The sequence below is a fragment of the Amblyomma americanum genome, chromosome 5, assembly GCF_052857255.1.
Source record: "Amblyomma americanum isolate KBUSLIRL-KWMA chromosome 5, ASM5285725v1, whole genome shotgun sequence".
In the NCBI taxonomy this organism is placed as follows: domain Eukaryota; kingdom Metazoa; phylum Arthropoda; class Arachnida; order Ixodida; family Ixodidae; genus Amblyomma; species Amblyomma americanum.
Window position 1 is genome coordinate 188,985,538 of NC_135501.1, and position 21,372 is coordinate 189,006,909.

A 21,372-nucleotide genomic window follows, 5' to 3' on the forward strand; every position below is an offset into this window, starting at 1 on the left:
TTCTCAATCGTGCAGCATCTTTATACATTTGCCGTTTTTGTGTGTATTTGTTTATTTATACCAATGCCCCCATCTTCATGTTCTCAACTGAGCCTTTCTTACAAACGATTCCTTTAAAGTGCTGACAGCTGAAAAGAATAAGCACGGTTCTATTTAGGACACAGCATTTTATTCAAAGGCAGCTGTTTCAGGATTAAGAAACTTCCAGTAAGGTGAAAAACTATGGAATGGCAGGCTAATCGACACAAAAATGCTTAAAATGTTAAAGAGCCCCTAATACTATGTGACAACAGAAAAAAAAAAAAAACACGAGGCAAGCACATGAAAGAAGGCTCTTAAACTCCTGTTAACAAGAACTGTGAAAAAATAAGCCACAAAAAAGAAGGGGTAAAAAAGTAAAGATAGGTGAAGAAATGAAGAGAGAGCACTGAGTGATTTACTGCTTTCAGCACTGCATCCTCTCGCTTTTTACCTCCTGCTTTTTCATGCTGTTTGCTATCTTTACGCAAAGCTAACTAGCTGGAATTAAGGTCTTAATGAGGGACTCTCAAAGAACGCAATTAAGACGACAGCACTTGTATCACAGCATGGACAATTGAAGACATACCTTTTGGGCTTTCCTGGAGTATATCAAGTGGAGTGGGATGTGATGCAGGTCGCTCTGCCTGCAGTGCAGGTTCTGAGGAGGTGACCAGGTCGTACCGCCACTGGGCCTCAATCACATGCTTGCGCAGCTGGTCCAAGCGAGAAGGCAGCTCATCCCAGCTGACTGAAGACGACACTGGTGGCTCATTAGGCAGCATGTCTCCACCACCTGATGCCTTGTGAATGATGGGAAAAGACAAGGCTTTGACAAAACGTCCTATGATTGAAGCAAAATATATCTTCTTTTTTTCCAAGTCATAACTTTTAAATATCTCAGTCTCAAGACTGTGAGTATGTGAAGCATGTAATGCTCTTAGGGAGTAGGCTAACGCCATCCCGTGCAACGAAGAGAAACTTGGGTATGTACGTCTTATGCGACCTTACCAGCATACTCCTATTTGAATCCTCACATATGTGCTGCAGGACTGCTTGGCTTTTCTACAAATCAAAGCTTGAATACAGTGGCAATTAAGCATGCGACTCCTGCCATAGGAACATATTTGTGATACCACACATGCATACTGTTTCATGTAATCTGACAACAATAAAAAAATTAGCAGGAGTTGAAGTGGCTTCTTGCAGCGTTGAAGAAGTCATCCCAGTTATGCAAAACGGTAAATTCAGAGGTCGTACGAAAGCAACTTTGCTCAAAGAAGCACCAACAGCACTCATGAAAAAATAATATGTGGAACAAGTTTTCCACTCGATTCTATTATCTTTAAACTCTTCTCACCTGAGCCTTCCTCTGCGCCAACCGGTTGAACAGCTCTGCCTGCGTGGCCAGGACAATAGTGGAGAGGGAGGCCAGCAGACTGGGAACCAGGAACGAGGGGCAGAGAAAGCCCACCGAGCCCGTGGCCATCCGGGTGCCTGTGTTGCTGCTGGCCGTGCTGCCTTTGCCCGAGAGCGAGTCACTTGTCTCCTTGACAACGCTGCTGGATGCAGACACAGCTGGGGAAAAGATGGGGAAATGATGGGTAAATAAGGAAGTAATGCAAAAAAAAAAAAATGTGAATCAGGAGCCTGTCTCCTTGACAGTGTTAATGAATGCAAACACAACTGTCCCATACGAGCTGCTCTCTGTTTGTTACCTTCTTGCGCGGTGTTCTTATATTTACACATTGCTGCTATACCTTCTTTTATAAAAAGTACAGCCTTAGTCAAAGGTCTTCAGGCCACATATTTTGCTTTTGAATCGCACAGTGGAGCACTTGCAACACCCTGAAAACCAAAAGGTTTTGGAAAATGAGAACGACGGTTCTTCTCACCTTACTTAGGTTCAGAGCTTGAGGGGTTACTTAAGTGCTTCACTATATGGCTGAAAAGCGAACAATATGACCCGAAGACTTTTGAATAAGGGTGCACATGTGCACCTTACGACTTTACAACTCGGAGGTCGTAATAATCACGGTAATACAGGAGGCGCTATGCCTGGTGCTTTAGATGAAAGTGGTGAACTCTCAGGGTTACGTTGCACGCAACATAAACGCCTTCAACAATGGTAGGTTGGACAGCCGCCACCATGGCTCAGTTGGTGGAGCGCCGCATGTGAACTTCAGAGGTCATGGGTTCAGATTTCATCAGCAGCATGTGGTTGCTTTTTCTTTCTACCTTTCAGCCATAATTTATTTACACTTTAAATTTCCCACTGATTAACACAACAAATTAAAAAAATATTTCCTAATGCTTCCCTTGGTTTCAGTGACTGCTGGCCTCCTTCACATCTATGCTCATTATGTGTAACAGCTACTCGACTAGGGCATTTTCCTTTTTCGGCTTTTTCTTTGTTTTTCACCTTTGTGGTGTCCTCTGTTTGTGCATAAAAATTGCTCTAGGTAAGTTCGTCCACCCCTTGTGTAGTGTGTTGGTCTTTAAGAGGGGACACAGCAAATAAAATGGCCAATTTGTCATAATATATTATTTTTCAATTATATTTTTTGTGATCCTGTCTTCATCTGTTTCGTACCAATAGTTACAGCAAAATATGCAGTAGAAATATAGGAAAAAAATTGTTTTCTATATGAATGATCATAAAAAATTATGAGCAAATTGAACTTCTGATGGTCCCGGCACATCACGGATTCCAAAGCTGTCCGACGAAAGAGCCCCACAGTAAAGTTGTTTGTCAGCTTGATTCTTTATCTGCCTTGCACCACGGGTGCCCAGCGCCAGAGACGGTAGGTTGATCTGACTGAAGGCTTCTTCGCACCAGGGGTGCTCCGTCAGAGACTGTCTTGCGACGGATTAAGGTGCAGGGATTAAGGGAGAACGACTTGAAGTTTTATGCACAAAAATTTGCATTACATACAAGTTGATGCACAAGAGACAATTTAAGTGGCAAAAAGGTTAAACAAAAAAAAGTGGAACTGGCTAACACTAGGGGAGGCATAGCCGGAGGTATAGGAGAGGCATAACACTTACTCGGCATAGCCGAAGACGTGTTACATTTGACCGTAGGCCAGAACAATTTTCCAGGCTCCGAGGCCCAGTTTTAAGGACCTCAAAGCCTAGCCCACATTTTGCACCACCCAATTAAAACTTACTAACACATGATTGGTTTAAAAACTACATGGCACGCCTTCCAGTTTCTGCAACGTTCAAAACCTTCTCCCTAAAATACACAACGCGAAAAGAACATCAAAGTTGCTTTAAGAAAATGGCATTGCGGGATTGGGCCCTCAAAATGATTGGCCCACTAGGTTCACGTGCTACGCCCCATACTTCCAGAGTATTACTCAAACTCTCTCCCTTACAAAGTAAAAAGAGAAACACACGAAAATACATCAAAAACACTCTCACGTGTCCCGGCTCCCTGAGCACTCGTGACCCTGGTGGCTCCCAGCATTAGGGCAATTATCGCTCTCAACCGAGCCGCTACCGCCGTGAGTAACACGGCAGTAGCGTTGAACCCTCCTCCTAGCTACTCGTCTTCGCGACGCCTGTTGACAGGCGTCCGCCAAAATCTGGAAAGTGGCACCAACCATGCCGTTGTTGCCTTTGAGCGTGTTCTCGGCACCCCCCCTGCCCAGCCGCGTTTCGTCAAGCCAGCCCGTTCTCCGAGAGCCGTTGGCTATATGCCGTCTTTGGGCGTCAGCGCCGCCGTGGTGCCTGCTAGTCACGTCCGCACCGGAGTGTACGCTACACTTAATTGGTCCCGGTCAAGCGCGAGCGTCCGGACCTGTCTAATGGCTTCGACAGGGTCACTGCTCGTGTCTCCGTGCGCAGCCGCATCATCGCCGCAAAATGCGCCCCTTCCTTCCCCCTACCTCTGTCGTGGCGCCTACTGACCGGGATTAGCGAGGACAAACCGCCGTTTCACGGTGCCGGACCGGCAACGAAAGAACCGATAGTTCCTACAAAGCCGCGGGCATCCACAGATCCCTTACACTCACCATCTTAGTATCACAGTGAAGAGGGAAGGTCAGAGCTTCCACTGGTCACAATATTGTATTTCTTTGGCCAAAAGCAAAAGCAAATGAGGCAATAAATCAGCAAAATGAGGGAATAAACTTTAAAGGGAAGGTGAAACGGTTTTTTGATAATTCAAGCTTTTTCAAGAATTCCAATCTATGAAGCCTCTATAAAGCATGCAAAGTAGTTTTGCGCTAGCATTTAAAACGGTGCCGTAATGACCGACTAAAACCGCGACGATGTTCAGGTTTCTCCTCACTGCGTTGGAGTAGTGTGTGGTGACGTCACTGTTGCCGAAATTTCACATGTCCGCTGCCTTCGTCCACATGCTGACCTCCGTCTTCCAATGTCGCCAAACAATGCTTCGTGAGCTTCACCTTCGACAGAATTTGTTTTCTGCCTTGAAACAACCGCTTCTGCACTGAAAATTTAGCGCTGTTGTACGTGACGTCATTACTCCAGCCTCTGCCTGTCGCTGTGCACTGCACACAAGCCTGAATGCAGACGCCACTTAAGTCGGCGATTACTTCACTATTTCAAATGCTGGCGCAAAATTATTTCGCATGCTTTACCTGCAAGTTTCACACATTCGGCTCGTTTAAACTCACCGAATTCTAGAACCTCTTCAGTTACCCTTTAAGCTTGATTTTCTAAGCTTTCACTTTTCCTGCAATTCCTGTAACTCGTACAATCAGCATTTTATTACAAATAGCAGTAGAATGATACTCCTTCTAGCAAATGAATGCTAAGACATTGAGAAGCGCAACATAGTTTCTGATTTGAATAATTTTTGACAGTTATTTCTGTAAAAAAAGTTTTCACATAAATATGCATGTCGGAGTTTGATCTTTACCTTCGTAAGTACTGAGCTTAATTGCACAGAGCAAGGTTTTGTTAACATGCTGGCATAAAAAAATTCAGCACTTTCCCCTTAAATATTTACCATCCTAAGGATGACACTATTGAGGGAGTTAACTGGAACTGCCCGGTAACCATAGCAGCAAGCTTAAAATAAAATGCAGTGCTGAACTCCTGTTATAAAGTTACCATATCTGTGCCAAATTTGGTCACATTTTATGCAAAAATAACAAAATTTTAACTGCCACATTCCCCCTTAAAGGACCACATTCCCCCTTAGAGGAAAAGAACAAAATGAACTTTAGCAAGAAAAAGGGGATTACAACAAAAATGGCACTAAGCAATGCAGAAACTTTATCAAGAATGTGACGACATGAGGAGCCTGTTCTATGATTGCGTCAATGAAGACAGCATCCTTCAAAATGAAACTACGTCCAGAGGCATTGTATTATTTCGGTGCAATGACAGAGACAGCTTCAGCAGTCCACTTCTGAAAATTAAAGGGCAGCTCAAAAAGCACCGCACTGCATGTGACTTTTAAAAGTGGTGAGTTAGAACTAGGCTGGTGGCTTGTGGCATGCTGCCTTACGTCCTAGTACTTCTTTTTTTGTCAATCTGTTTAAAGCCTCAAGAAAATTTATGAACATTATCTTTCGATTGCAACTAAATTTTGCAGCTTCTTGGTATTTTCCCCAAAAAACACCTTTGGTTAAAGTCAACTGGTGACGAGAAACGGGAAACTGAGGGCTCATTAGGTAACCACGTAGGAAAGTCCAGTCAGTCACAGTCAGCCCATTTTAGAGCTTTACACAGAGTGAAAAAATTAAACCCTTCTTTCTTTAGTGATGAGGGAGATCGAATGAGATACATGGAAAGTGCTATATAACAATGGTGGGCGCTAAACCAATGACCTCCGCATGCCATATGCAATGCTCCGCTACTCGAAGTAAAGTAGAGGCCATTCCCGAATCTTTTTTCAAGACTACCTACAATTTTTTATATTAGTACGTAAGCTGGGCTTGACTCTCCGCAGAAACGAAAACAATTTCAGTCTAGTCTCCACTGTCACCACACAACAGCAATACACGACTCCTAGGTGTGAATGATCGCTGGCGTGCATTTTACTGTGATAACATATTTGAACATATGCTGACACGATGTTCAGCAATGCTCCGCATAATGCTTTTTATGCTCTGAGAAAGTTTATCTTTATTGCATGCATTTTTTTATCGTTTTAAGGGTGGCCCACACAGAAGAGTTTAACATGATTTCCAATTTTTCGCTGCCCCTACAAAACACACATCTATACTTTGCTACTCATATTTAAAGCTGAGCCTAGTGACGAGGTTACCATGCAGGCGAGAGAAGCTTGACCCAAGTGAAATTAAAACTTTAATTAATCCTCATAAAATTGACCCACGGCCATCGAACAACATCAAGCTATAAAGCTAGACAAGTTAAATCCAAAGCAGTTTCTTAGTTCACCTCCTTATATGAACGACCACACATAAAAAATTGTGCATAAAGAACATACCAGTGGCAGCAGCAGCCTGGTTTTCAGCATCATTTTTAGGGATGACCTCATCCGATTCCGTTTCATGCGTGTCAGGGGTCAGTGACACCTCCACTGTCGAATGATTGGAATGATGTTCGTCACTTCGTGCGTCGTCCTCAGCATCAGTCGCATCCTCATCGTCTGTAGCATCTCTTCGCAGGTTGACGTGGGTCACGAAGAGGAGCGAAAAGGTGTTCTCGAGAATCTCCACACGAAAGGTCAAGGGAAACAGTCGACCGACCTCTTCCTCAAAGCGTCCCAGTTCATCTAAAACTGCATGCTTGTACACCTTGCCCAAACAGAAAAGAAAAATAATTAATAGAAATGAAAATGCAGCCTACTGCTGAAATCAGGTTCAAACACTTAAATGAACCTTTGGTAATAACATCCTGTAAGCACCCTCTAAATCACCGACAAACATGATTCTGAAACAATCTGATAAAGTGCGCAGAAAACAGCATTAGGAAATGTAGATTGATGATATTTAATTGATGAGGGTTAGTTGGGTAGGAAAGAAAACTTTTGAGCGCGAGCTGCCATTCCTGACTCATTCGAACTGCAACCTATACTTTAAAAAAATATTTGGAACAACTTTTTCCACATGATAGGCGTAATGCGATCTAAACTGTTGCACTGCCAAACACAAAACAGTCAAGACCTGGGTTTGTCCCAGTACGCATTTTAATTAGTTTTTCTTCAACAGGTTCGCACAGTTTGACAGAAGAACGTTCATTTGTGATCATCCCAACCAGGTGGCAATGCTCTGCTTTATGAAAAGCCTACAAATTGAAATTAAAACCATTATGTGTTTGCTAGAGTGACAGCAAGTCCCTCTTACATTATCCATCATGTTACTGGTAGGATGTGATGTCAGCAGCGGAGCACTGGTTGCGGGAAAGCAGCGGTGGCAAACACATGACACATGAAGCCATGAAAGCAGGATGAAGATTCTCACCATGCAGAAAAAGAAAATTAAAAAGGGGCTACTACTGTGACAGTTCTTTAATGCAGACTCTGCCCCCCCCCCTTTTTCTTCAACTAAAGACCTGCAGAGGCTATGCGTACACTTCGGCCACTTTCATATCCCCCCCAAAACTTCCTGTGAGAACGCTCCTTGGACAGCGCTTTCAAGATTGTTAAAAAAAAAACATAACTCTGGCAATCTTTAGAAGAGAAAATGAGGTGAATCAGCTTGAACACGTTAGCAGGTTAGTAGAAGCTACTTCATGCATGCATGCATGAATGGTTTGGGGAATGTAGCCTCTCTGAAAGCTATGCAGCCAAGTATACCACAAAAATGACTATGCTTACCGGCCCGAACCCATACACAGCAACAGCGTCGGCGAGAGAATCGTATCGTTCTAAGATGACATCATCCGGAATGTCCTCCTGCAGCTGATCTTGCTCCCCAAGCTTGGCGATGCTGCAGCCTAGGTGGTGGAGCACGATGGCCGAGTGCAGAGCCTTCATCGCATGCTGCATGGCCAGGTAGCCTCGGTACAGTGCACAGTCTCGACTACGCGCGGGGCTTGTGGCAGTGGTCACGCCTGTCACCTGCTCGACCATGTTGTTACACTGCCCGCTGAGCAGGTGGAACACAGATTTCCGTTCCAGTTCCCCAAGACCCAGCGTCTTGTGTAGAACACGTAGCACTGACTGGTGCAGAAGCATGCTGAAGATGGTACGGCGCCTGCCCTTCACATCTGCCACGGATGTCAGCGATGACTTTCTTTTCCTAGAAGCATGAGATAAACAAGAACATAAACATGAACTAATGTTTACATGCACTACACTAACAATATTCTGATAACAACTATAGCTCTTAAAAATAATATTATGTACACTCTCAGTCAAAAGTTTATAGAATGCAGTACTAGCAAAAAAATTAATGTCAGCGTCATCTTTGCATGCAGCCTGGAAGAGATACATGCAGCCCAATTCTGAGCATGAGAATAATAGAGTGCAGCATTAGAGTGCTGAAGCAATGAACACTGAATTTAAAGAAATCAGTAAATTTCTTTGCCTAATAAACTTTTTAACACCAAGTGTACATGTGCCAGTATTTGATATCAAATGCCCTACATGACTCTAATAACAGCAAATGTGGTAAGGTGGAACGGTTATGAGAATCGGAAAGGCATGGCAACTATCTAATTCATGGTAAGTACTGAAACCAGGCCGTAAGGGAAGGAATCAAGGACAGGGCAAAAGAAGTGAGAGTAATTGTGGTGGTGGGCTCTGGGTTAATTTTGACCACCTGGGGTTCTCTACAAGCACCGACACAGCATAGCACCCAAGCACTCTTTTGGATTTCACTTCCACTTGAATGTGGCCGTGCAGCGCACAGGTATTCTTTGTATTTCGACTCCTTTAATCCAAGAGGACAGAAAAGGATGCTACCAATACCAGGTGTGTCAGGGAACAAAGCCTGGCACTAATTTTCAAAAATAGGCTTCTTGGGGTATAAACGCAGTTTCTGCGCAACACAATAATGCCAGTGTTCACGGACTTCAGAAAACAGGCGAGTACTGCTAACTAATAAGTTGATTAACTAATTTTGCTAATTAAATTTTAAACTATTACCTTTGGGTGCCTGGTTGCAATTAAAGATTAGTAGAGATTATGTAACTAAGTTGACATGTGTATAATACATAATTTTTTTCCTTTTTTTATTGACACACTTTACTGTCACCATTGCCTTTTTCTCAGCCGCATTTTTGTACAAATTACTTGATACCCTGCTTCACGTTGTTTGTGATTTTACCTCACTTGCTTTGTTCTAGGAGGGACCCATAACAGTCCTGTACTTTGGGACCTCCTTCCGCGCTAATTTTATTGTATTCATTTTTAATGCAAAGCATTATTGAATAAACTTGAACCTAAATTACCCAGCTGTTTGTAACAGCCATATCAGTTTTTAGAATTCCAAAAACGAGATCACCGTCGGTGCAGTAACTTAGCAAATTTTGGCCATCTTACGCCAAGAGACACATGCTTCTTAAGGGCCCGCACGCAAAGCAATGCCTCACAGCACACGTCAGTTTGTGGCGCATGTGTCATGTGACCTTCTCTTTTCCTTGTGGGCTGGACCAGCGAGCAGCGCAGGTGGAACAGACAAGGTCATGTGGCACTTGCACCATGGAATGACGTGCGCTGTGGGACGTTGCTATGGGTGCGGGCATTTCGAAAGTGTGTGTGTTTTGGTATGAGATGATAAAATTTGTTGAGCCATAGCATCGAGGGTGATCACGTTTTCGAAATTCTAAAAACTGATATGGTTATTAATAATGGCTGGCTAGAAATCTCTAATAGCAAACAGGCGTCTAACTGTAGTAAAAAAGTTAATTATCAGAAATTAGTTTACCAGCATAATAGTTAAGGCTATTAATCTGTTTTTGATATCTGCCAACACTTGTATTACTATGCCACAGAAGCCATCTTTCATACCTCAAACAGCCTAATTTTAAATATTAATGGCAGGCTTCCCTGAAACACCTAGTAGAGAGGATATAATAAGTGAAAAAGAAAACTGACCTTTTTTACCTCTTTAATGCCCAAATTATGAAGAAATAAGAAAATATCATTACCGCTAAATTACGCTACCTAATGTACCACGTTCAAAACCCAATATCAAAATTTTGTTCGCGCCGCTAAAGCTCGAGAAATCAGTATGTCAACAATTAGCAACAATTAACATTTGCTCCATTTTGTGCAGACAGACAAACTAGCGTGAAAGACTGACTTGAAGACCTCAAACCAAATTGAAGGCCTAGAGACAGCAAACTATTTTTTATTCAACAAATGTCTTCCTATTTTCCACACAACATTTGTCATAAAATGAGAGACTAGGATTTGTTGAATGCTGACTGGATGTCGCACGGTTGCACCCCCTTTTCCTTCACACAGCTGCACACACGCCAAACATTTTTACCCTAAAGCGTTAGCTGCTGAGACATGTTGACATGAAACTTTGTATCCAAGCGCCATGTAGTACTGAGTACACAGCATGCAAGTGGAATGTCTTGAATCCGTGGCACAGGGCAGTAAAAGGTTAGAAAACAAACTCGGATGGGTAGCAGAAAAAAATTCAAGGCTCATTCATAGAAAAAATTAGGAGGAGCTCAAAGCACATCTGTAATCAGGTGTACAGGACCACAGAAAACTGGATAGCACTAACTTTAACTAAACGCTGTGAATACATTAGTTGCAGCAAACAAATGCACAAGAAGATGCACACAAAAAACACATTGTTTGGACACACTAAACATCTCTACCGTATGCTTTAAAGCATGCAGCTGCAATACCTCTGAACAGTGATTATCCAGTCTGTCACAAGCAGGCGATAACGCAACTCCTCAAGAAGGTTCTCGGTTTCCTGATTGGCCCACCTGACTGCCTGCAATCATCATAAGCATAAAAGAAAACTGAACAGTAAACAAAAGATGTGAAACAAATGTTGAACATACTTGTTATTTTTGGATCTACGCATTAGGCACTATTGTGCACCTAACTATCACTAGTGCTATGAGCAACCAACCAAAAATGCAGTATGGCCCATATCGTTGTACAGTAAGTAAAGCTTGCACAACCCCACCCAAACACACTACGTTCAAAGTTGAACTGAACTTCAAGTACATGTTAAATTGAATATTAAGAAGCTGGAACATTAGAAAACCTTCGCAATGCCTGCAGTCACTTTTTAACAAAAACTTTATAGAAAATCTTTCAAGAAAATAATTTGACACACTGAAACATGGATATGAGAAAGAAGAATCTAAGTATGCCTTGTGTACTCTATATATGTGGTGAGCGCCACACTTCTTTCTCGCAATTTTGGCTGTGTGTGGCCCTTTACTGAAAGCGGCTGCTTTCCGTTCAACATTCAGGCTATATTCTGGAGAAACTACGTCATAGTCCCACACAGTCTGACACTATACCTGATGCCTGGAACCCATTCGTGCCTACACCAGTACAGTCCTTACTACGAATATATGTGGTATTTGGCACGAGTACACTATTTTACTAATTACACTGCCTAAATTTTTTACAATTCAGCCTCTTATAATCAGCTCAAAAATGGTCAGCATTACAGGGTTTTCCAATGTGGCCACTATTAGGCCCCTGGCAAAATAGTATTATAAGCAAAAGAGTACGTACCTTAGTTTCATCCAGTGCTTGCAATACACAACTCGCTTCATCATCAGAGACAACTTCATTCCAGGCACGCATCAAGGCGACGATATAAAAGTCTCGCAGCACAGGATGTGAAAAAAGACGGAGGGCAGCCTCAGATTCTCCTTTGTGCAACTTCTTTATGGCGGCAGTCTGAAAGACCAAACCCAAAGAGATTTTCTAACATTCTCACCTGCTCAAGCAATCAAAATATTTTCCCCAATTGCAAAAAATATATGCTGTCCCATAAGAGGTTAATTTCAGCTCATTACAGTTGAACATCATTGTAGCGAACAGGTAAAAAAAGACTCAAAAAAGTTCAATATAGCGGAAATGCGTAATATCAAATTTCACCAAGAATGCACAGCAAAAGCTCCACAATTTATTAGTGAAGGAACGGGAATTTATTCAGCCCTTACTAGAGAGCAGAGAAATACCTCTTCCAAATTTTCGCTATTTTGCGCTGTTCCGAAGCCGCTCACAGCGATTCGGGAGGCCACAAAAACCTAAACACCAAATATGTTAAGCTGGCGGCTTCTCTGCATAGCATTGCTGGCACAGAACAAAAGTCAAATACCAGCTAGAGTGGCTTCCCCACATTACAGCGGTGCAGTGCGGAAAATAGGATGCAAGAATCGAAAACTGTCGCCGCAAGCAAAATGAATGGTGTTTCTGATCCCGTTTAAAGAAACACTGAGGACAAATTAAATTTGGCCTGTATCAACAGACTGCCACATTCTAATGACAAAAGCGGCCACTTCCACTGAAATCAAAGCTTTTATAAGCTAGAAAAGACCATAAAATGAAACACGGCTATCACCCCTACTGTCCATTACCACAAGCAAACTGCGATGAAGTCAAGAAAATTTTTTTTCCGCACGCATCCCTGAGGCTAGGCTCCACCACCATTCATTTCCAAGTGGTGATCACTGAGCCCATTCCAGTCCTGACGTTGCGAGTTTGAACCGTGTGGCGGAAAAAAATGTTCCACTCTTAAAGGCAATTTTCTCAGCAAGAAATGCATCACTGGCTGCTGAGCAAACAACAACACAGCCAGGGAGAGTTGTACAATCGATTTTTGCTAAGAATAAAAATCAGATGAAGTGTCAGTGTCACTTTAAAGGGCAACTGCACCACTTTTCAAGAATTCCGTGCTATTCAAAGATTCAAATCTATACAAGCTGGAGGTAAAGCATGCCAAGTGTTTTTGCGCTGGCAATCAAAATAGCGACGTAATCGACGATTACATTTTAGGCTTCTCCTCACAACACCAGAGCAGTGCAGAAAAGCTTCGTGCGACGGCACGGAAGGTAAGATTTCAAATTTCCACTGCCATTGACTACACCCTGCCATGCCTCGTAGGATGCTGCCAAACAACGCTCGGCGGCCTTTGCTTTCGATGGCGTTGGCTGCGAAGCTTGAAGGCCGTCGCGATTTTAGCCTGCGATTACATCCGCCACTTTAAATGATAGCCCGAAAGAACTTCGCATGCTTTACCTTCAAGTTTCACACATCCGACCCCTTTAAGCTCGTCGATTTCTAAATTTCCTATGCAGTTATCCTTTAAGTTAAGACCCAACTTTAAATTCCCCCAAAAATGGTCAAAAAATTTTTTTTAATTGTCTAGTCCGCTTGTATGCTCTGCCATTTACGCTGTCCCAAACAATCATTCCTGAAATTGACCGAGAAGTGGTCTAAAAAAAATTGTGTCATAAGCAGTGCCGGCTGCGCATTGCGGATAAACTCGACCTGCGTTTTTCTGCATTTCAGTTTTCTGATCGGATGCCATTTGTTTTGTTGTATTCTTAGGGCTATACTGCAGGTCAAAACATTTTGTTTTTTAAATTTGCAAATTTTAAATTTACTGTATGAAATTTTCTCCTCACTATAGATGTGTCAATGGACACTGCATCACAAAAAATCTGAAAAAAAAATTGATTTGGAAAAAAAAAATTCCAACAATGTCTTCACCTGTAGCATGCCGGAATGCAATGGATGTTGAACCAGCCTCCTGCACAATTTTTTAACTCTGCAGCCTTTTTACAAGAGTCACAGGGAAATGCATATTAGAAAACAATTTTCTGGAGGTTTAACAGTAAAATTTTATGAGAGTAATCACAAAATTATTTCTAGTATGATCAAAAGTTTTCATGTAAATATATCAAGAAATAATTTTTGGTGAAAGCTGCATCCCCCCTTAAGATTGTCCTTGTCAACTGAACCCTTCGAAACAGAACTACTTACAAATATGGACTCCAAGAAATGCTCTCCTCTGACATATGACTTGAGAAATGCTTCCTGTAGGTCCAGCTGACCAGAGTCCTCAGACACGGCCAGTGAGAGGGGACTGTCGGCAGGAGCAAGGCGTCCATGCCTCTCATTCTCACGTTCCGCAAAAAGTTTGGACAACAGGGGTGACCTCCGGCACACAATGGACTCGAAAACAGAGAGCTCGCTGAGAAGGCCTCCATCGGTCAGATTCAGCAGGTCGCCAATGATTGAATCTAACTGGCTATCATCCCACTAAAAAAACAGCACGTCAGAAACACAGAACATACTCTGTAAGCTTTCTTGTACAAGGGATGCATTGCACAGGCATAGTCAAACTCGAATAATAAAAAAAATTTTCATTTCTTCAGGCTAATTCTGTACAATTCCCATCACGCAATCTTATGTATACTACATGCAGCAACGTCTCCAATTATGAAGGACCCCTTTTTTTATCTGACACTTCAACGATCAGCTCGTACTTGAAGAACACACGAAAAATGTCTCAGATGAAACAACCTTTGTGTGCTCACACTGGTGTCAAAATGTGATTATTTAATAAATGATAACAAATAAGTTATGTGCAATGAAGTTTCTTTCAGTGCAACTTTACACAATTCTCTCGTGTTGTGTTTTTGAAGAGCTATGAAAGCATACAAGAAAGATTATTTATACTGAATTTTCTATCAATCTTTTTTCCATTTCAAGATGGTTAAAAATATATGTTAATGCTGTGAGATCCTGCTGCCTATGATTTCACAGCACAGGCAACAAAATTAAATATGAGCGAAACCTTGGCATTCATCATCATGTATAAGATGTGGCAGTAATGTGTCATCAGGTGCTTAGCTCATATTAGACATGGCCATTTCATACAGCAACATAACTGACATCATTAAGTTATGCAGGGCGACTGTGAAAGCTCACATCACTGCATGTTCTGCATCACACAAACAAGTTGGTCTTAATTCTGACCAGACGGCTTATTCTAGGTTCTTCGCATGCCACAATTTTGTTTTTTGCAACTTCTACACAATATTTAATCCCACTGATATTTTGTTGGCACATGGTCTTCGTGGAGGTTTCATATGAAATCACAAGACATTTTGCACTAACTATGCGATGTTCATTTCCCAGCAGACTTGGACAAGCCAGGTTCATCATAAGCTAACTGTCATTTCTGGCTCATGATGAGTCCAGCTTATGCTTTTGTGGCCCTCCACTACAGCACCTCTTGTCCCTTCTTCGTTCACTCCCACCTTCCTCCCTTCCCTCACAACACAGTTGAGGTGTCCACTGCAAAGAGAGAGAGTTGCTGTGTCTTTCATTCTAGAAAACCAATTTTCAATCTTTTTTTTCTGTGTCCAGAGGCAGGTGGTTTGAAAAAAAAAAGTTAAAATTGGTTTTTTTAAGGAAAGGAAATGAGGCAGTAACTGTCTCACATATTAGACATGAATGGCAGAATGGCCCAGCAAGGGAAGAGATAAAGGAGGGTGTCAAAGAAGAAAGGAAAAAAGAGGTGCGGAAGTGGAGGGCTGTGATAATTTGAACCACCTGGGGGACATTAACATGCACTGACATCCCACAGCACAGGTTCGTCTTTTGTGTTTCCCCTTCATGGTTTGTCCAAACCACTTTCTTGGTTTGCTGAAAGATGGCAGCACAGGTACTAAATGGCGATGTTGGTAACATTTATGAAAAGAAAAAAAAAACTTGTCCATTGGGGGTTAAAGAAAGTTCTTACTGCAATCATACTTGAACAGCGCAAAAAAACAACGGGACACAACGAAGAATGGACACCACAAGCGCCATTCTTCCATTCTTCGTTGCGTCCCGTTGTTTTTTTGCGCTGTTCAAATATGAATCAGTACCAACTCGCCCAGTTCGCAGTCTTACTGCAATACCTTGGAGAGTTTGATATTTAGCGAGAAGCTGCATGGTACATTAGAAGTCATGAAAACGGCAAGAGACTCACCTGTGGGTCCCCTAAACAACGTTCTACTAATGGGTCTGGCAGTGTCACTATCAGCCTGAGAAGCAGGAGCCTCTGCCTGTCCTCAACTTCTTCATATGCTGAGAGAGCCCCCTCAACTTGCTGCAGGCAGCTGCGTAGAGCATCCAGGTGCACCTTCCAAAGCTGGCGTGAAAGGCTACTCTGCTCTCCAAGGCGCTGGAAGATGTGCTCAGCCAAAAGGCTGGTCCTAATGGGATCCTTAAGAAACAGATCCCTTAACGATGAAAGGCATTTTGGTGAAAGAGGACTGTTCGCTTCGCCACTGAGGGTCGGTGCTGTTGTACAGTAGGCCTCGTACAGTTCCTTGAGAGAACGAAAAGAGCACAGATTAGAAATCTCTACGCTAAAAAGTTGCACGTTCTACAGGAACCATGCAAAATAATTTGCCAGCTTGAAGTGCGACACATTGGCTAAACCAAGCAAATGCAGAGTATACTTTATGCCCCAGGCGCAACAACGGATAACTACTCAGAGACTGATCTTTCAATCCAGGTGCCACATCGCTTTCCTCTCATCCTGATGACTCGTTGTTAAACCTTCTCAAGATGATCAACTTAATGATCATCGCAGCTGACAAATGTTTAGCACAATTTAGAAATCGTAAATTATAACCTGAAAAACCATTTTTTTTTCTGCATTTAAAAACAAAGTAGATAATTATGACCAAAATACGTAATAGTTAGGACGGAGCTCATAACTCACTTAAGACTAGAGATGTCGGATGAGATACGTCTATCTGCATACCTTTTAATGTAAACTGCATTTAAAAGACAACAGACATCTGACTTTAACTGCATGTTTTTTACACTACAATGATGCATTAATCAGAATACATAGATCACCTCATATTATTCTCCTATGACCGCTGAATAGTCTATAACTGAATTTCTTTTCCCATGCTGTTTTGGTGTACAACATCACTTTCCTTGCATCTTGATCACCCATTAATAGACCTGCTCATGGTGATCAACTTGGTGATCACCGCAGCAGGCAAATCTTTAGTACAATTTATAGTGCACCACATGGGGCATGAAAAAACTGTAGTGCAACCGCTGATATGCTGTTTGTTGTCATTCTAGTTCTAGAAGCAGGCTGGTTTAAGTGTTGAATTAAAAGCGATAATATTGCAGTTTTCGTCATGCATCAAGCGGCCCAAACACTCTTTACATATCACAGCCTTCACTCGGTTTATGAAACCGAAACAGCACCAGGAAGAAATTCAATAAAAAATTATTTAGCTGTTGTAGGGGAATACCAGGAGGTGATCCATGTATGCTAACGTTTAACACATCATTTCAAAGCTGAAAACACAGAAACAAAAACATGCTTTGTCTGGTTTTCAAGCAAAAATTAAAATGTCTATAGTCTGAACCCTCATCATATATTTAAATACTCCTAGATATTTTTATATAATGTCTCAATAAACTTCAATCTTATTAGTACCTAAAGATGTAATTGATAATTGATCTAATGTGCCAATTAAGGTTGGACAGTATTTCATAGTTTCTGAACAGAAAATTTTGAGGGTGCCCACAATTTGAGCTTTCATAATAAATAAAGTAAATGCCCTTGCATATATTTGTTTTGATGAGCTAATCAAGTAAAAACACAAAAACGAGCGTTTCGAGCCCCTTTCATTGTGCCTTGCTAAGAACGCTGCTCCTCAGGTAGGGCTTTGCTACCCTTCATTCCTTTTTCCATGCTCACGTTAACTCATAATTATTGCACATAAATGAAGCAATTATAAATTTATATAATTTATTTTTCTTTATAGATTTATTTGTCTCCACGATGCCTTGCTTGGTCGCTTGCAGTGAGTTATGTGCATACATAATGTATTAGGTTTTCGCGAGTTTTTCTACGATTTCACATCAATGAATTACATTCTGCAGCAGGAAGATCCAGTGGAAGCAGATTAAATGCGCTTCTTAGTCATTTTTTTTATGCCATATTCACAATGCATCCAATAGGACTGTGGTAGTACTGCTTGGTCCTTTAAGCACCTTGCAAGAGGCTACCTCACCAGCAGACTTTTTTTTAGCGAAAACTATCTGCAAGCTCTACAATTTCAAATGAATGTCAGCAACACGAAAAGTATGCAGAGCAATATTTAAGCGTTACAAAATTATGGTTACAAGTGAAAAGAAATCGGCATTTCTTGAAGCCTTCTTTTATTTATCTTTTAATGGACACTTAAGAGGGCTGAACTCATTTTAAAAATGTGCTTGGTTGTATTATCGATGTCAGAGCACTAGTTGGCACGTACATGCTTGTGACCTCACATTTACAATGAGTAATTCTATTTGATGTGCAACCAAATTCACAATGGCATCTACATTTAATTCTATAAGGCAGTTCATTTTAAGATTTAGTTTTTCATTCATGCTTAGGTCACAAACTAAATTACACAAGCCAGCTTGAAAACAAAAAGTTAAAACTGTAAGAACTGAAGCCTCAAGCAAAAACAGCAGCAAAAAATCTGATGTCTTATCTACTAGTTAAACACGCCTTCTGATCACGGTGAGCGACAAACAGTTACATATCTCGCCTATGACATAAGTGACATTTATATAATGTTAAGTACCACATTATGAAAACACAGCAAAAGCTTGTTAAACAGTGAACATGTCTACAGATGCATGTTGCACAGAAATAGTTCTTGACTTCAAATTTATATTCCCAACCATAAATGTACCAGCAACACTTGGGCACTGACCAAGTGGCATAAGATATGTGCAACTCATTTTAAATGTGAATAGGATTTGTTACCAACACATACAAAATGAACTTTGAAGAAACTCTCCCCCACTTGATGCGCTAGTCATGTGTCACATAATGCTGTTACACAGCAGCATATTAAAGTGCGGCCTTAATTGCATAACATACAAACGTCCTGACAGGCACCACAATTTAAGAGCCGCAGACCCTAATGCCACAACCTCTATTAAATAGTAAAAGAAATTCAGAAGAAAGATGGCAAAGGGTTTATTGCAGCAAGGCAAAAATAATGAACAAACCTGTCTACATTCGTCAGGGAGTTCCCCACCAACTGTGCAGAGAAGGACCCTCAACTCTGCGTCACGTGCCAAACTTGACGGTTTGTCCTAAATGAAGGAAGGAAACATTACCCGCACTATCCTGAGCTCTGTAAAAATAATATGTTCAATTAACAACTGGAATATTGCAAAAGAAAAGGGGCGAACCTCAAAGCAATAATCTTCAAGGAATTTAGCGGCAAGCCAGCTTAGGTGGTTCGGTGACAGGAGTAGGGGATTAGCACAGGTGCTGGAAAAAATAGACATCACCATTGGTTTCCACAGTAACCTGCTAGAACTAAAATAAAGCACATGTTTCATGCTCCAATTCTTAAGTATGACATGCATACAAACAGCTTTAAAGGTGTTCACCGATGCAATCTCGACAGTAAGACAGCAAAAACAAATGAGCAAAAACCACGCTCATGCAAAAAAGAAACTATCTCCAAAAACCAAGCTGACTAGTTCTCCATGAACACAGAATATAGCAAATCACACAAATACATATACGATTCAACACGTAAAGGGCTAAATGTGAACCTACCAACACACCGTACAGTTCAACAGAAAATTCAGACTTCTTTACGCAGTCAACAGTACGTCCCGTCACCATTTTTTTTTTCCTTTCGCACCGAGTGCTTTACCGTAAACTATACTGTACTGCGAAGAACAAAACTGGCATTACAGAAGATAGCCTCCGCACGCGTGTTTCCGGACAACTGCCTTTGTTTATCTGCCGGTGCCAAGATAAGAATGCTGAGAATGTTCATTTGAGTCCCGAGGTACCGGATAACGATGCTGCACGTGCTTTCGGATCAGCCGCGAAGTGCTCGGAACCCCGCGGACACAGACACTGTGGTTTGGGCAGCCGCCGATTACGAGCAAGCCGATCTGTTTCTCTAAGCGCTGTACCTTGAACTGGGCTCACGGAAACACGTAGCACAACATCCTGACAACACAACACACGAGCCTGCACAAAAGGGGCGTATTCGCAGCCGCGCTGGTGCTTAGACACACCTGAAAGTTGCGGGTAGCAGCGAGACGCCACGAATGTATTCCCTGACAAACTGCTTCTGCTCCGGCGACGTGAACGGCGCTCGCAAGGCTGTCAGAGCACAGGCGCGGGCACATTCCCACTGGCCGAGATACACGTGACTGGTAAACTCTGTCAACAAATTAGAACCACAGCCGATGGTCTCCTCGTCACACTCGAGATCGTCTCCGTTCTTGGTCAGCCGAGACGAACTCGCAGCAGTTTCGTCCACCATAGTTTCTGCCTGTCCTATTCGGTACGAACACTCATGGTTTCGAAACGCAGCGCTGGCACAAGGCAGCTCTGAGAACACAGAACACGAAAGTAGAATCAGGCACACACGCGCGCACAGCTGACGACGACACAACCGCCATTTCTGTTGTCACACGCTCAACATCACCCGATTAACATTCAACTTAAAAGCGTAAATTCAAGCGTAAAAGGTCCAAAACGTATAAAAGTAAAATGTATTTGTGTTACATTGTGTAGCTTTTAATTATTTGAGACCATTCAATTTTTTTAGACGTCGCAATAACACCGCACTTATTCAACGTTGAATGAAATGGCGGCAAAATTGAACGCGTCATTGCACCACAGGGAGAATACACCTACTCTTTTTGCGTATTCCCTTATTAAGGAACATATTAAATAAAACATTACGATTATAACCCAATTTCAAACTGTTCAGGTCAACCATACACAAGAACTCCCCCCCCCCTTACGAAAGCGAAAAAAATATATGCAGAGGCACGCCAAAACACGGAAGTGGCGAATGTGCTGTGCGATGTCAGTGCACGATAAAAATCCCCAGGTGGTCGAAATTATTCCGGAGCCCTCCACTACGGGACCTCATTCTTCCTTTCTTCTTTCACTCCCTCCTTGATCCCTTCCCTTACGGCGCGGTTCAGGTGTCCAACGATATATGAGACAGATACTGTGCCATTTCCTTTCCCCAAAAAACCAATTATAATATATATATATATATATATATATATATATATATATATATAATAGGCTGGTGTTTTAATGCGATATCATTAGAGTTGTCTCCGAAACACAGCCTATGTCCAGCATCACGAAATTCAGTGATTGGCCGAGAGAGGTCAAGTGTCCTTGTGTCGGCATCACAACCTCCCCACGGGGTTGTGAGCATAATAAATAAATACTAGATAGAGAATCGAGACAAAAAATTTGAGAAAAAAATGTGATAGATGCAAATGTCGACACTGTCACAGCATAGCGGGTACCTGCTCATGCAGCTAGTCGCCCCAATATGGCGGTTAATGTACCGACAATTGCAAATAAACTGACTTTTTTCATTGACTCGCAATGTCTTCTTTCGACATCCGTAGCCACCTTCTACTAGCTCCTCCCTTGTGTG

General features: G+C 42.1%; 1 protein-coding gene across 1 annotated transcript in view; it reads right to left on the reverse strand.

Annotated features, from left to right (window-relative positions):
- Positions 1-20,371, reverse strand: part of Sptz (zinc finger FYVE-type containing 26 spastizin) — a 68,757-nt gene extending 48,386 nt beyond the window's left edge. Inside the window, exons 1-11 of the mRNA XM_077666183.1 lie at positions 19,976-20,371; positions 19,127-19,208; positions 18,941-19,027; positions 15,885-16,226; positions 13,886-14,164; positions 11,627-11,794; positions 10,774-10,865; positions 7,781-8,204; positions 6,449-6,758; positions 1,379-1,596; positions 608-821 (exon numbers count right to left, since the gene is read on the reverse strand). Coding sequence (XP_077522309.1) covers positions 608-821; positions 1,379-1,596; positions 6,449-6,758; positions 7,781-8,204; positions 10,774-10,865; positions 11,627-11,794; positions 13,886-14,164; positions 15,885-16,226; positions 18,941-19,027; positions 19,127-19,208; positions 19,976-20,226 — 2,467 coding nt within the window. The 5' untranslated portion in view covers positions 20,227-20,371. The remainder of the gene's footprint in view (positions 1-607; positions 822-1,378; positions 1,597-6,448; positions 6,759-7,780; positions 8,205-10,773; positions 10,866-11,626; positions 11,795-13,885; positions 14,165-15,884; positions 16,227-18,940; positions 19,028-19,126; positions 19,209-19,975) is intronic.
- Between the last annotated feature and the right edge of the window lie 1,001 nt (positions 20,372-21,372).